Below are 12552 nucleotides of genomic sequence, written 5' to 3' on the forward strand. Positions count from 1 at the left end.
TAATCTCGTTTTGTGTGCGCACTTACGAGGCGAGTAATGGTCATGTAAATTACACCGGACAATATCACACACACACACACACACACGCATGCACTCACAAAAACCACACCCTTAGAGACCCTAGGATAATGAACGATTTGATAATTTTGGAATCGTGAGGGGGGAAAACAAAAAATGCTGAGCCAAACACTTCAATCCAATGGCACGACTTTGGTGCCGTGTCGTGAATCACACCATTTAGCCGACTGCGTGTTGGGTAAGGAATTGTTGAACGACCAACCGCGGTCAACACACACTTTTCTAGGAGAGTTCCACGCTTACATCTCTTCGGGTTCGGGTTGCTTCGATTCTGTTATCTGGTTTTTGCTATTTTGTGTTCCCGTTTTTTCCGTGTCCACACTTGTGTGTGCTGGAATTAAAACTGCGCGATTGATAACCACACGACAAGTACTTCCCTTCGCTGCTCTCCCTTTCAACGGCTGACCCTTCAGTGTGGTTTGATGTTGCGAAAAGGGGAGATAAACCTAGCGGGTGACTGTAACGGTGGAGGGCTGGTAAAACAAGATGCAGAGCATGCGGCGGAGAGGCATGTTGTCCAGATAAGAAATCAATAAACCCTCGTAGGCTTCACGGGTTTCGTTCGATATCTTACGGTTGGAAGGTTAAAGTTTTGTACTTCAAAAATGTTTCCAAAAAAATATCACATCATCACTAGAAACTCTCTTGAAGTTAACAATTTATCCGTTGTTTTCCGCCAACACTTATTTCAAGCTAAATTTCGCATTCGAGGGATGAGAAATGGTGTATTTTTTTTCCAAAAAAGCATGAGATCATCGAAACGGCAACACAAACAGTGACCGCAACACACACTTACACCGCACTACACACTGATGACGCGTTCTCGCGCAGTCGCCTCGACACGCATCCCGCTGCCACGGGTTTACGTCCTTTATCACGCACGAAACGGGGCGCCCTTCATCTGCGTGCGTGTACGTTCGTGTTCTCGTGGGTCTTTGCGTCTCTGTGTGATGAGTGCCGTCGTTACACGCCCTTGAAAATCGATATATCGCGGGGCGCCTGTGTGTAGTAAACAATCCGGGTACGGTACGTGTCTCCGTGTTGGTTGAAGCGAGACAGCATTCCGTCACACACAGCGAGATTCGGTACGGGATCGACTGTTTAAGCACACGCACACTACCGTATGGGCATTCTGCGACCAAACTATGGATTGATCATCGTTGTGCCGTTGTTGTCGTCGTTGTTGTGTTGTTGTTGACGATGACGAATTCGACCGCACTTGTTGGTTGTGTTGTCCAGGATCGTACACTAAGTTGGCTTTGCGAAATGACACAGCGAACAAGCCACACAAACACACGCATACCAATCGAGAGACGTTCGCAAATCAACCACATACACAGAAGATGCAGGATCGTACTTAAAAGCAAGCGCGATATAATTTAATTATTACTATATTTTCGTCTGTCCACCCGAAAATAGATCGCCTAGAATAACTAACCCTAGCCAACTCTTCTCGCTTGCCATTACCGCACCAGCTTATGCCACTACCGATCACTGACCGTATATCGCATCATCTTCACAGTAAACACACAACATATGCACCCTGACTGGGGCGCACAAGAACACCAACATTCAACATGGAAAGCTCCCCGGCCCCCGTCACACCTTCTGGAACATGCGCGGTCACGCGGGATGACAATACACGACACACAAACAAAAGGCCCAAACTGCACATTACTTGGCCAACTTTATGCACTTGTATCGGACCCTTTTTTCCACTAAAACCAATGTGGAAAGCCTTCGGTATCGTTTCCGAAACAAACCGGTCATCAAACGCACAACCAAAATAAGACACGGGAAACCTCCTCCGATTGCCTTTACGGCTCACAACTACCACGCATGTACCCTGAAATACGCAACCAAATTCCACCACTAAATGTGTGAGCACAGGAACATTTACCATTTAGAATAACATTTTACACTTGAGCTGGCGGGGCACGGACGGTAAAACACGGGAAAGCAGGAACGTTCAAGTTTTTCGCTTCACGGAACACGCGAACACAACCGCACGCAACAACGAACAGGAAAACAATAAAAAGCTTGCCCGTGTTTACGAATGACTTACGGCACTGACGTTTACCACCACACGGGCATATGCTGCCTTTTTTTCTCCTTATTTCTGCACACAACTATGATCGATGGCATTCGAATTACTATCGAAAAGCACAGAGATTTTGTTTAAGCAAAATGCTTCTTAAACGTAATTAATGTGTACACTTTGATAATGCGGTAAAAGCATGATTTTCACAGCTTTTCCACACAAAAACGATTATCAGAAATGTCAAAACTTACAGAGCCGCCCAAAATACAACGGCACAAACGAGCATTGATTATAATTTTGTTTTTTATATGTAAAAAATCTTTATTAGCCAGTTGCTCAAAACACAAAAATATATGGACCAAGTTTCTGAAGCAAACGTACGGAACAGACCATTATTTTGGCCAAACACTGGCAACACAACAAACGGACGGAATTCTCACATGCGTAGTTTTTTTTGTTACGACCTGTATTGCGTGTGTCAGCATAATTTAGCCCGCGGCTACACGTGCTATCGACCCAACAACAGTTTGAGCAGTGACAGCTGTCAATGAAAATTCGAATTTATGCTCGTTATTTTAAGTGATACCTCGTAGTTTAGTAGAACTCGTTTTCTAATAATAAAATTTACTCCAAGCACGCTTTTAAATGGTTCAGAATACTGGTGCGAGCATAAAGCATATTGTGGTTAATATGACAAAGCAGAGTGTTAATCTGTTTTTGTTGCTAGTAAACGGATACCACTTAGTCATAAATGTGATTTCCAATGCAAAACACCATCCCGTACAGTAGCGCACGACTGCTCTTTATTACGCTCAACTCGAGACAGACTCCGTACCCCTGGTCTCACACAACAGTACCATCTATACCACAACCAACACGATTAATAACTGCTCTATGCTGTTATTCAATTATTGTTCGCTCAATGTTGACGAGTCAATATCAATTGAACTCAGAAACGAACCATAATGCGTGATGTCTTTAATGATAAAGAAGATCCTTGGAACGAGTTCCAGCACATAGATTTTGCAGAAAAATTCCCCTTCATGTACTTTCCGTTAAGGTTCGACTGATGGCAACTATCATACCACCATGCACCAAGGTTCAGCTGCGCACAATGACCTGAAAACCGATCGTTGTCCATATCGTGCGTACTAAACTTCGATCCTACATTACGCGACAACGAGTCACCCGCTGATCCACTGAATGTTCCTAGGCTTTTCAGCATATATTTCTCGGTTTTATCACCTAGCTTAAACGAGGCATATTGGGCGAATTTTTTGTTGCCTTCGGGATCCTCCATCACGAAAGCTATTTCACGAGGCTTTTCAGCGGTAAGCTACAATGGAAAAACGAATAACAAATGAACAATAGCAGTCAAAACTGGTATCCACAGCTCTTTCTTAAACACACCAGGAAAATCTTCTCATTTCCCAACCAGAACTCTTCATTTAGCGATCCAAATCCGTTCTCATAGTCGGTCCAGTTACGGTAGAACTCTTCCGATCCGTTGAACCGATGTTGTATCACAACCCATCCACCCTTATCAAACTCTGTATCGCACAGCACATCCATCGATACATTCGCTGATAGCTTTAGCCGATAAATACCGGTCTTAGTTGCATTAGCGCATGAGGATAGTTCACCTATGAAATTAGAATAAAAAGGGATCATTCTCATTTAAGTGAAGCAAGCGGTTCTAGGAAGTATTTTAACCTGTTTTCGCAGTTTGTTCTTGAACCGTTGGCGTAGTGTTTTCCGTAGCTGGAGCGGCTTTAATTTCGATCAACACGTTCCCCTTAAACTGATCCTTGAGCAACTGCTGCAGATTGCATGTGCTAGAAGCTAAGGGAGTATTTGAAGAGACCTCATTGGACGAAACTGCTGCAGCTGATGCTTGTGCCACTGCGGACGCTGAGGTTGAGGATGTTGCTGTGGCTGCAGTAGAGCTCGTAACTGGTTCTGATACTTTTTCTGTTCCAGTAGCAGACAATGATGACTGTCGAAAAGTTTCCATCTCCATCTTCATCTGACGGAGTCGCATCTCAGTTTGCATCGTGTTCCATACAACGTCCTTTGTGAAGGCAGAAAGTTCCACAAACCTAAAGCAAATACATGCGTTCACTAAGCGATCACTTTATAAACCAGGTTTCTTCGAACCCTTTTTCCAAAACAGCAATCTCCATTCCGAGTTTAGATAGGAAGCTTTCGCTAAGTTTTGAACAGCTTTCGTCACACAGTACAGACGCTAGAAATACACACAAAACACAAAATGCCACCTTCAGCGCCATATTGTGCTTACAGGAAGACTTCTACACAGAACCGGATTGCTACACGACTTGTGATGAACTGATCGTAAGCAGCGTACAACAACCGTTTAAGTCAAAGAACCAGATTTGAATGAAGAAAACTAAAAGAACAAAGATTCATTGACCTTGAATCTTGGAGGTTAATAAGGGTTAACATGGTGGCTAGAGGAAACTTTAGGCCCATCACATGCCGACATGTCTTAACAAATTCGCATGAATGAATGAGATTGTTGTTTTTTTCAGGAGCGCTCAACACTTAGTGAGCTTAATCAGCATCAGTTTAATACCATCCTGTCACAGCTCTATTATCAGCAGACAATGTTTTATGTAGTTTTCTAATCTCTTTGTTTTATGTTTTCGAAAATAATGGCAATTAAAAACTGGTTTGTATTCCAAAAGTGTAGCTGTTTGGTGTATTAATGCATTTTTTAGATATTTGTTTATTTATAATTAATTTTGCCGGTACTATATTTATTTAAATAGATTTTTTATTCCTGTAGAACGGCCAGACCACATTGCTTACAATTAACTTTTAAGTAAAATACACCTTTCATCTTAGCTGGGAGACATATCTAGATAGAAATGAAAATATTTGATAGATATTTAAATATCTCATAACATCGTTGTAGGTTATTTGTACAACAATTAACTGGTTTTGACATCATTAAAAATCTTACTGGTCTTAAGCTGATTTACTAGATTCAATGTTTCCACGTAGCAGCATGGTCGTGACCAGGGATGGATCATATTATTAGCAAACTAAGCCCATATGTGGGGCTCGGCACAAATGATAGGATTTTCGCTAAAATAGCTATTTAAAAAAGCTATTTAGGAGGAAACAGGATATAATACCACTAGGAAATTTTGACTTCACATAATTATCATAACTCAGAGCAACAGCAAAGCTAATAGCACATGAATTTCTTAGGCTCTTTTTCTCGTTTTTTGGCACTACAGCCTCAATAACGCCTATTTACTAGTTATTACTGACTTACCTAGGCTTTATTTTACCCATAGATGGATAGTCATGTCCTGTGTACAAGGAAGCGGCTTAGACGCGATTCGATATCTGTTCTTACCGAAGCCGAAGCTGGTAACTCTCAAGCAGTGAAAAATCTCGTCGCTGACCATAAACATCGAATGTGCTTTTATACCTTAATGCTAACTTATGTTGTTGGTAATAAATGTCCCAAGTAATAGTATAGTTTGAGTCATTTTGCTTTTCTAGAATGTATTTCGTGTGTTTAACATAGTACAAAGTCATAAAAGAATGCTAGCAATCAGATTCAAGTTAGCCATATGATCAATTTTCGATAAAAGCCCATCTTAAAAACGTACCATAATGCGTGATGTTTTTAGTGAGTAGTAAAATCCTTTGAACGAGCTCCAGCACATAGATTTTGCATAAACAGTTGAAGTGCCCTTCATGTACTTTCCGTTAAGGTTCGACAAATGGCAATCGTCGTACCACCATCCACCAACGTACAGCTGCGCACAATGACTTGACGATCGATCGTTATCCATATCGTGCGTACTAAACTTCGATCCTACATTACGCGACAACGAGTCACCCGCTGATCCACTAAATGTTCCTAGGCTTTTAAGCGTGTACTTCTCGGTTTTATCACCTAGCTTAAACGAGGCATAACGTGCAATTCCTCTGTTGCCTTCGAAATCGTCCATCACGAAAGCTATTTCACGAGGCTTTTCAGCGGTAAGCTGCAATGGAAAAACGAACAACAAATGAGCAATGGCAGTTAAAAATGGTACCCACCGCTCTTTCTTAAACACACCAGGAAAATCTTCTCATTTCCCAGCCAGAACTCTTCATTTAGCGATCCAAATCCGTTCTCATAGTCGGTCCAGTTACGGTAGAACTCTTCCGATCCGTTGAACCGATGTTGTATCACAACCCATCCACCCTTATCAAACTCTGTATCGCACAGCACATCCATCGATACATTCGCTGATAGCTTTAGCCGATAAATACCGGTCTTAGTTGCATTAGCGCATGAGGATAGTTCACCTATGAAATTAAAATAAAAAGGGATCATTCTCATTTAAGTGAAGTAAGCGGTTCTAGGAAGTATTTTAACCTGTTTTCGCAGTTTGTTCCTGAACCGTTGGCGTAGTGTTTTCCGTAGCTGGAGCGGCTTTAATTTCGATCAACACGTTCCCCTTAAACTGATCCTTGAGCAACTGCTGCAGATTGCATGTGCTTGAAGCTAAGGGAGTATTTGAAGAGAGCTCATTGGACGAAACTACTGCAGCTGATGCTTGTGCCACTGCGGACGCTGAGGATGAGGATGTTGCTGTGGCTGCAGTAGAGCTCGTAACTGGTTCTGATACTTTTTCTGTTCCAGTAACAGACAATGATGACTGTCGAAATGATTCCATCTCCATCTTCATCTGACGAAGTCGCATCTCAGTTTGCATCGTGTTCCATACAACGTCCTTTGTGAAGGCAGAAAGTTCCACAAACCTAAAGCAAATACATGCGTTCACTAAGCGATCACTTTATAAACCAGGTTTCTTCGAACCCTTTTTCCAAAACAGCAATCTCCATGGCGAGTTTAGATAGGAAGCTTTCACTAAGTTTTGAACAGCTTTCGTCACACAGTACAGGCGCTAGAAATACACACAAAACACAAAATGCCACCTTCAGCGCCATATTGTGCTTACAGGAAGACTTCTACACAGAACCGGATTGCTACACGACTTGTAATGAACTGATCGTAAGCAGCGTACAACAGCCGTTTAAGTCGAAGAACCAGATTTGTGATTTTTCGATGAAGAATAATATTGCAAAAAGAAATAAAATGCATTGACCTTGAATCCGCGGGGTTAACAAGGGTTATGTTAGCTACTTTAGGTCAGTCACGCGCACCGTTTCCCCGTCTCTGACCAAATTCGCATGAATGAATGTGATTGTTTTTAAAGGAACGCGCATCACTAGGTGAGAGCGGTTGGTTTAATCAGCTGGAGTTTAATACTGCCTGGTTAAAGCTCTGTTATCAAGACCCATTTTTTTGGTTGTGCTATTCTATTGTTTTTATTTAGTACAGCAAAGGAAATTTGTAATTTTCTGTTACAAAAAGCGCTCAAGCTTTCTGAAGTTAAAGTGTTTGGATGCCAACAGGTTTTATTAAATGGTTCGATGGATTTTTTTAAGTATTTAAATTATTAATGACATATTTAGCCATTGGTGTATTGATTCACGGTATGTGGATTAGCAAATCAATTGGTTTTGCATAATAAGCAACACAAAAAGAAAGATTTTAGATACAACAGTACAGCCTTTTTGTGTAGTATTGCTACTTCCCAATAGGTGGCGCCACATAATTCAGCGAAAGAAGACTATTTTTGAATTGCTTTCTTTTAATACTGTTGAGAGTATTCTTTTACATGGAACGAATGAGTCGTAATCAAAATCACACATTTAAAAAAATAAATAAAGCAAATAAATAATAAAGTATGATTTTACAAATTTTAAATAAACAGAACACGGAGGGCCGAAGTGCTTTAGACGAAAATTAATTCTTTTTTTACCATTTAAAGTTAATTATTAACTAACTTACTTTATTTATTTTACCGATCTTCACACGTCAGCCGTTACCGTTGGTCTTTTAGCCAAGAAGAAGAAGAAGAAGAAGATGAAAAAGAATGACTTTAAACGCGGGTGCCAAATAGAACATTTGAAGTATGTTATCCTTATGTTACGGCATTGCAGACAGACCAAGAGTCCTGGTTGAGAAACATGAATTATCAAACCACAAAGAGTGTAAATGTTCATCAGCGCCAAGAGCAAAAACAAACAACTCCAATGAGGGATCGGTATGTGATTTTCACTACCACGGGGTCGGCTTATCAGGATCAATTAGCCAGTAGTCAAAACATGCTCCTTCGGCAATCAACTACAGCAAACACTCGCAAGGAAATCAAACACAAAATAAAAGCACGATCCGGAATTATATCACCCGCTGCCAGCCAATCGATTACGCTCACACGTTGCCAACCACAAGGCCAAAAACGCATTGAGTGCCTCGCATGTGCATGCCCATCCTTGGCTAGGGGGATGGGCTAGTTTCAGTTTGGCTCGCGAAGGCAAACGAATCAATCCAATAATTAAATACCCTTTCTGCATCTGTAATTGTGATGCACTCCAACATGTGCGTGTTTGTGTGTGTGCGTGCTCTCCCGTAGATGCAATTGCATAACGCCAGGAGCTTGCACTGGGAAGGATTTCGAATGGCAGAATGGCGAGGGATGAGTCGGTTGAAGACTAAACCGCATAAAAGTTCAGTAGGTGAATACCACCCGCCGGGGCGCATTACTCCCCTTTTTTCCTAAATATCACGCGTCAAAAGCATGTCGGGCCGGCTCAGCACTCCACACGGATGGTATTGATGGATTCCTTCATCAATCCGGTGCCGGTGCGAGTGCGTTTGCCTTTCTGCTGCTTGCTGTTTTGGTACAAGAAATGTCACTTCGATAGAAATTTGGTGCTACACTCTTTTTGCCCGCCGTTCGCCCGCGGGTCGCTGTTTGCCGGCAGTGGTTCCGAGGGAAGTAGGAAAAGGCTCACTTTTTAAAAACGATTCTTGCGGTTTGTTCATTATCGCCTGTCAATAGGTCCGTGTCCGGTCAGGGCGTCAAAATGGCTGCTGGTAAATGCCAACGCAAAACGATCGTTGTAATACAACCGCTTCCACCGCGGGTAGCGCTGTCACGCCGATCGGATGCCAACGGTCACGGCTACCAAATGCCTTTCGGCCCAAAACCCGAACCCTGGCCGTATCTTTATCGCTATCGGAGCACGAAGCGACCGTCTAGTGCACGTTTCAGTACACCGTTCGAGAATCATCTTGCCGCGACACACTTTCCGAGCCCTGTTTTCCGCCCACCGCAGCACCGGCATAAGGACCCGCTAAACGAGGATTTTATGCAAAAATCATGTGCATTTATATAACGACACACAACAACTTGCCAACTGGCAGGAGGTGGTTGGTGGGAGTCTCCCCCGGATGCGGAGAGTATTTACAAGAAAAAGACACCATGGGCGGTCCTTTCGGGCGTGCTCGGTGGCGCTCGGATGTGCGGTTTGCAATCTATATAAAAGCACAAGGCCCTTGGCAAAGGATTCTCAGTCAGTGAAGATTAGCTCAGTCTCAAGCACGCAAGCCGCTTACTACACACGCTAGCTCAGCATCCTTAAAGCGTGTCTGCCGATAGCCGATTTCCGCGATAGTGTTTCGAGACGGAGTGAATTTCCCGGACACACACACACGCACCCACTTGTACGCTAGTGCATTTCCGCGACAGTGATCGGTCCCGTTTGCTTCCTGTGGTTGTGTTTAGTGCTCGGCGTGTCGTTATCGTTTGCTGAACAAACAATCAGGCAGCGTTGCCGTGAAATTGCAACCCAAAACCGCGAGCCCAAGCGCGTGAGTGAGATTTGGTGTAAGTAAAGCGCGTAAGGAAAACGTGCTTTCCACAGATATATGGGATATATACATGGGTACGAGTGTGGTGGATACGCGCAGGAACGCAAAGGGAAGGAAGGGATTAAAATGAAAGTAAGAAACGTCTGCCGGAGACAATGTCTGGCGGGGACTAGAATAGGGTGATTGTTTTGCTGCGAGATATTAAACCGCCGGTTCAAAGAGGAACTCGTCGTGTTCGGAGAAATGGTGAAAATTGTGAGAAATGACAGGGTGCTTTTTTTCTTTAATCCTCAAAGATTGTTCCTGTACAAATTGTGTGAAAATTGTCTGATGGATTCGCTTAGAGGCCTTAAGAAAATTGGTCTATTTTATGTAAACTTCATTTCATGTTGGCATCCTTTGGTTAAAATAGATGCAATTTGAAGACAAATATTGAACATAAGTTGTACGAAAGTATCTGTTTCATTAGCCCAAATCTTGGCCGTTTGGCGTCCTCTCAAAAAGCTTTGCGAGCAGCGAAATCTGACGCTCGATCAGCCGTTGCGTATTTGCCATTGCTACAGCTCCTTCATTGAGTAGAACACCTGACAAAACAGTGACTTAGGAAGCTAGTTGCAGATATTCGGAGATCTTCTAAGGTTTTTTAGCTTCCCAAAAATGAATTGATTCGAGTTTCAACGATACAGTGTGAAATACTCATTTTAAGTATTATTTTTACGTTATAACAAGTCTTTTTCTTTTATCGATCACTGTATGCTGGAAGTGATCGATGATGGTAGATTTTTTTATTCAGAAGTAATGCTTTTTGTAAAATAAAGTTATAAACAGTAAAAATTATTCTAAACTAATGTTTCTAAAGCACAAAAGGTATGCGAATCCTTCTACAGGTTTCAGGAAATACTCTAAAATATTTTTTGAAATTTTGTCTTCTTGGAAGTGTTATATCCTGACTGTATAAGACTTAGATTATTCGCTGTGTGCCTTAAATTGTTTCAATTTAAACTAACACTTCTCGCTTCAAAGAGGATTATGGTATTATCAAAACCAAAACCAATCATTAACCCATATCAATGAACAACCTTTTACTCCCAACATACCACCCCCATTGATCCTCACCCCCTTCGACAGCCCTGTCCGGAGGCACATTTTCCAAACACGTTAATGCAATTGAAAACACGCTGCGGGAAGCGAGTGCCCAGTTTTTCGCACTTTACCCATAACAGCATGGAAGCTGCCTCCCGTTCCAGTTTGGCTTCACCGTATACCTCCCTTCCGGAGCAGCATGTGTGGCTAAGACAGATGACTCTCGGTCATGTTTTGGAAAACATGCATGGAAGCCGTACGTTTGCAAAACTGGGAAGCGTTGACAAGGGCTAGTGGAAGGTGGATAAGAAAATGGAATAGCCTTTAAAAGACGCTTGTCTCTTATCAAACCGGCCCACTCGAAGTGCTGCCCGAAGCCATTCAACATTCGGTCAAGGTTACTGAGTGATGTGAGGGATGCGCCGGATTGCACCTAATTAAAGCTGACGTAATGGTGTTGGTGTGTCTGGAAATGATTTGTTTGGTTCGTTTTACTTACAGACGAAACCGTGTCCCGAAAGCGTGTTCCGATGGCACACCGAAGTTCGGCCAAGCTGGTGCTGGCACTGGTATCGTTGTTCTGCGTACTTCAAATGTTGGAGTGTGGAGTAGTGGATCGAGTAAGTGTTTATCAAATCTTCCGTAAAATTGTTACACTAGCTCTAATCGATACAACATGGACTATTTTGTTTTAGCAACCTCGAGCCTATAAACAGTACAACACCGAACCACAGAAGAGACCGTTCTGCAATGCCTTTACCGGGTGTGGCAAAAAGCGATCGTCCGCGTCTAGTCCACCGAGCGCTGCGGCAGCTGCGGCCGCCGCCGCCATGCTGCAGCGCCACATGCAGAACGTGGAAGCGAACCGAAGGGACAGAATAAGCAGCGACTTTGACCCGAACGAAGAATCCATCAGCAGTCTGCTCGATCTCAACACGGAACCGGCCGTCGAAGATCTGCTGCGGCAGATCATGTCCGAGGCAAAGCTGTGGGAAGCGATCCAGGAAGCGAATCGGGAAATTTACCTGCAGAAATCGGGCGTCAAGGAGCAGCGTACCGATTTCCCGCTGACGTTCAGCACGCAGTAAGCTGTAGCTGTATCGCACCGTTTCCGGTTACCGTTACCAAACGATCGCTTACCAAGCAACCAATATTTCTACTTCTTGATGTATAAATAGTCCACTCGGCAAACCGTGCACTGATGGGCGAATTGTGAATCTCTTTTAAAAACTGTACTGGCTAGGGAAACGGACATAAGCTCCACGGTTGAACACTGTTACTTCTCTTTTCTCACAACACATAAGCAAGGTCGCATGCGAGCGACGCCCTCAAGAAACAAGAGGAATGTTTCTTATACTGTAGATCGTTACTAGTCTTAAGGAAGCAAAAAGCCCGTACACTAAACCAAATCCTAACACACTGTAGACAAGGCACTCTTGTCATTGGAGACAAGGGACACGATACATTTCTGTACGACCCTGGGGACCCTGGGGCATCCCCCGCCGTACGGTGAGTTAATGAAACACGGCAAGAGTTCTGCAATGCAATAAAAATCGCGAGTATAAATCTGAAATGAAACATCGAACGATTGAGCGCTACT

General features: G+C 43.0%; 3 protein-coding genes across 3 annotated transcripts; 1 reads left to right on the forward strand and 2 right to left on the reverse strand.

Annotated features, from left to right (window-relative positions):
- Window positions 1-3068: 3068 nt before the first annotated feature.
- LOC126564903 (ficolin-1-like) lies at window positions 3069-4407 on the reverse strand. Its single transcript, XM_050222028.1, has 4 exons — window positions 4277-4407; window positions 3833-4218; window positions 3530-3762; window positions 3069-3455 (listed from the first exon to the last, which is right to left on the reverse strand). The coding sequence occupies exons 1-4, from the start codon at window positions 4405-4407 to the stop codon at window positions 3069-3071; spliced, it is 1137 nt and encodes a 378-aa protein (XP_050077985.1).
- A 1344-nt stretch (window positions 4408-5751) lies between these two features.
- On the reverse strand, window positions 5752-7096 carry LOC126564895 (ficolin-2-like). Its single transcript, XM_050222020.1, has 4 exons — window positions 6966-7096; window positions 6522-6907; window positions 6219-6451; window positions 5752-6144 (listed from the first exon to the last, which is right to left on the reverse strand). Exons 1-4 carry the CDS (start codon window positions 7094-7096, stop codon window positions 5752-5754), a joined length of 1143 nt encoding a protein of 380 aa, XP_050077977.1.
- A 4375-nt stretch (window positions 7097-11471) lies between these two features.
- LOC126565535 (cardioactive peptide) lies at window positions 11472-12040 on the forward strand. The gene is made up of 2 exons (XM_050222721.1): window positions 11472-11572; window positions 11648-12040. The coding sequence occupies exons 1-2, from the start codon at window positions 11483-11485 to the stop codon at window positions 12038-12040; spliced, it is 483 nt and encodes a 160-aa protein (XP_050078678.1). The 5' UTR covers window positions 11472-11482.
- Window positions 12041-12552: the final 512 nt, after the last annotated feature.

This window comes from Anopheles maculipalpis, chromosome 3RL (assembly GCF_943734695.1).
Source record: "Anopheles maculipalpis chromosome 3RL, idAnoMacuDA_375_x, whole genome shotgun sequence".
NCBI classification, from domain to species: domain Eukaryota; kingdom Metazoa; phylum Arthropoda; class Insecta; order Diptera; family Culicidae; genus Anopheles; species Anopheles maculipalpis.

Excerpts from the sequence above, each read along its gene's own strand:
- LOC126565535 (XM_050222721.1), top strand. The coding sequence starts at position 11,483 with ATGGCACACCGAAGTTCGGCCAAGCTGGTGCTGGCACTGGTATCGTTG. Across the intron at positions 11,573-11,647 it reads AGTGTGGAGTAGTGGATCGA|CAACCTCGAGCCTATAAACA; the intron begins GTAAGTGTTTAT and ends ATTTTGTTTTAG.
- LOC126564903 (XM_050222028.1), bottom strand. The coding sequence starts at position 4,407 with ATGGCGCTGAAGGTGGCATTTTGTGTTTTGTGTGTATTTCTAGCGTCT. Across the intron at positions 4,219-4,276 it reads ATTGCTGTTTTGGAAAAAGG|GTTTGTGGAACTTTCTGCCT; the intron begins GTTCGAAGAAAC and ends TATTTGCTTTAG. Across the intron at positions 3,456-3,529 it reads GAAATGAGAAGATTTTCCTG|CTTACCGCTGAAAAGCCTCG; the intron begins GTGTGTTTAAGA and ends TTTCCATTGTAG.
- LOC126564895 (XM_050222020.1), bottom strand. The coding sequence starts at position 7,096 with ATGGCGCTGAAGGTGGCATTTTGTGTTTTGTGTGTATTTCTAGCGCCT. Across the intron at positions 6,908-6,965 it reads ATTGCTGTTTTGGAAAAAGG|GTTTGTGGAACTTTCTGCCT; the intron begins GTTCGAAGAAAC and ends TATTTGCTTTAG. Across the intron at positions 6,145-6,218 it reads GAAATGAGAAGATTTTCCTG|CTTACCGCTGAAAAGCCTCG; the intron begins GTGTGTTTAAGA and ends TTTCCATTGCAG.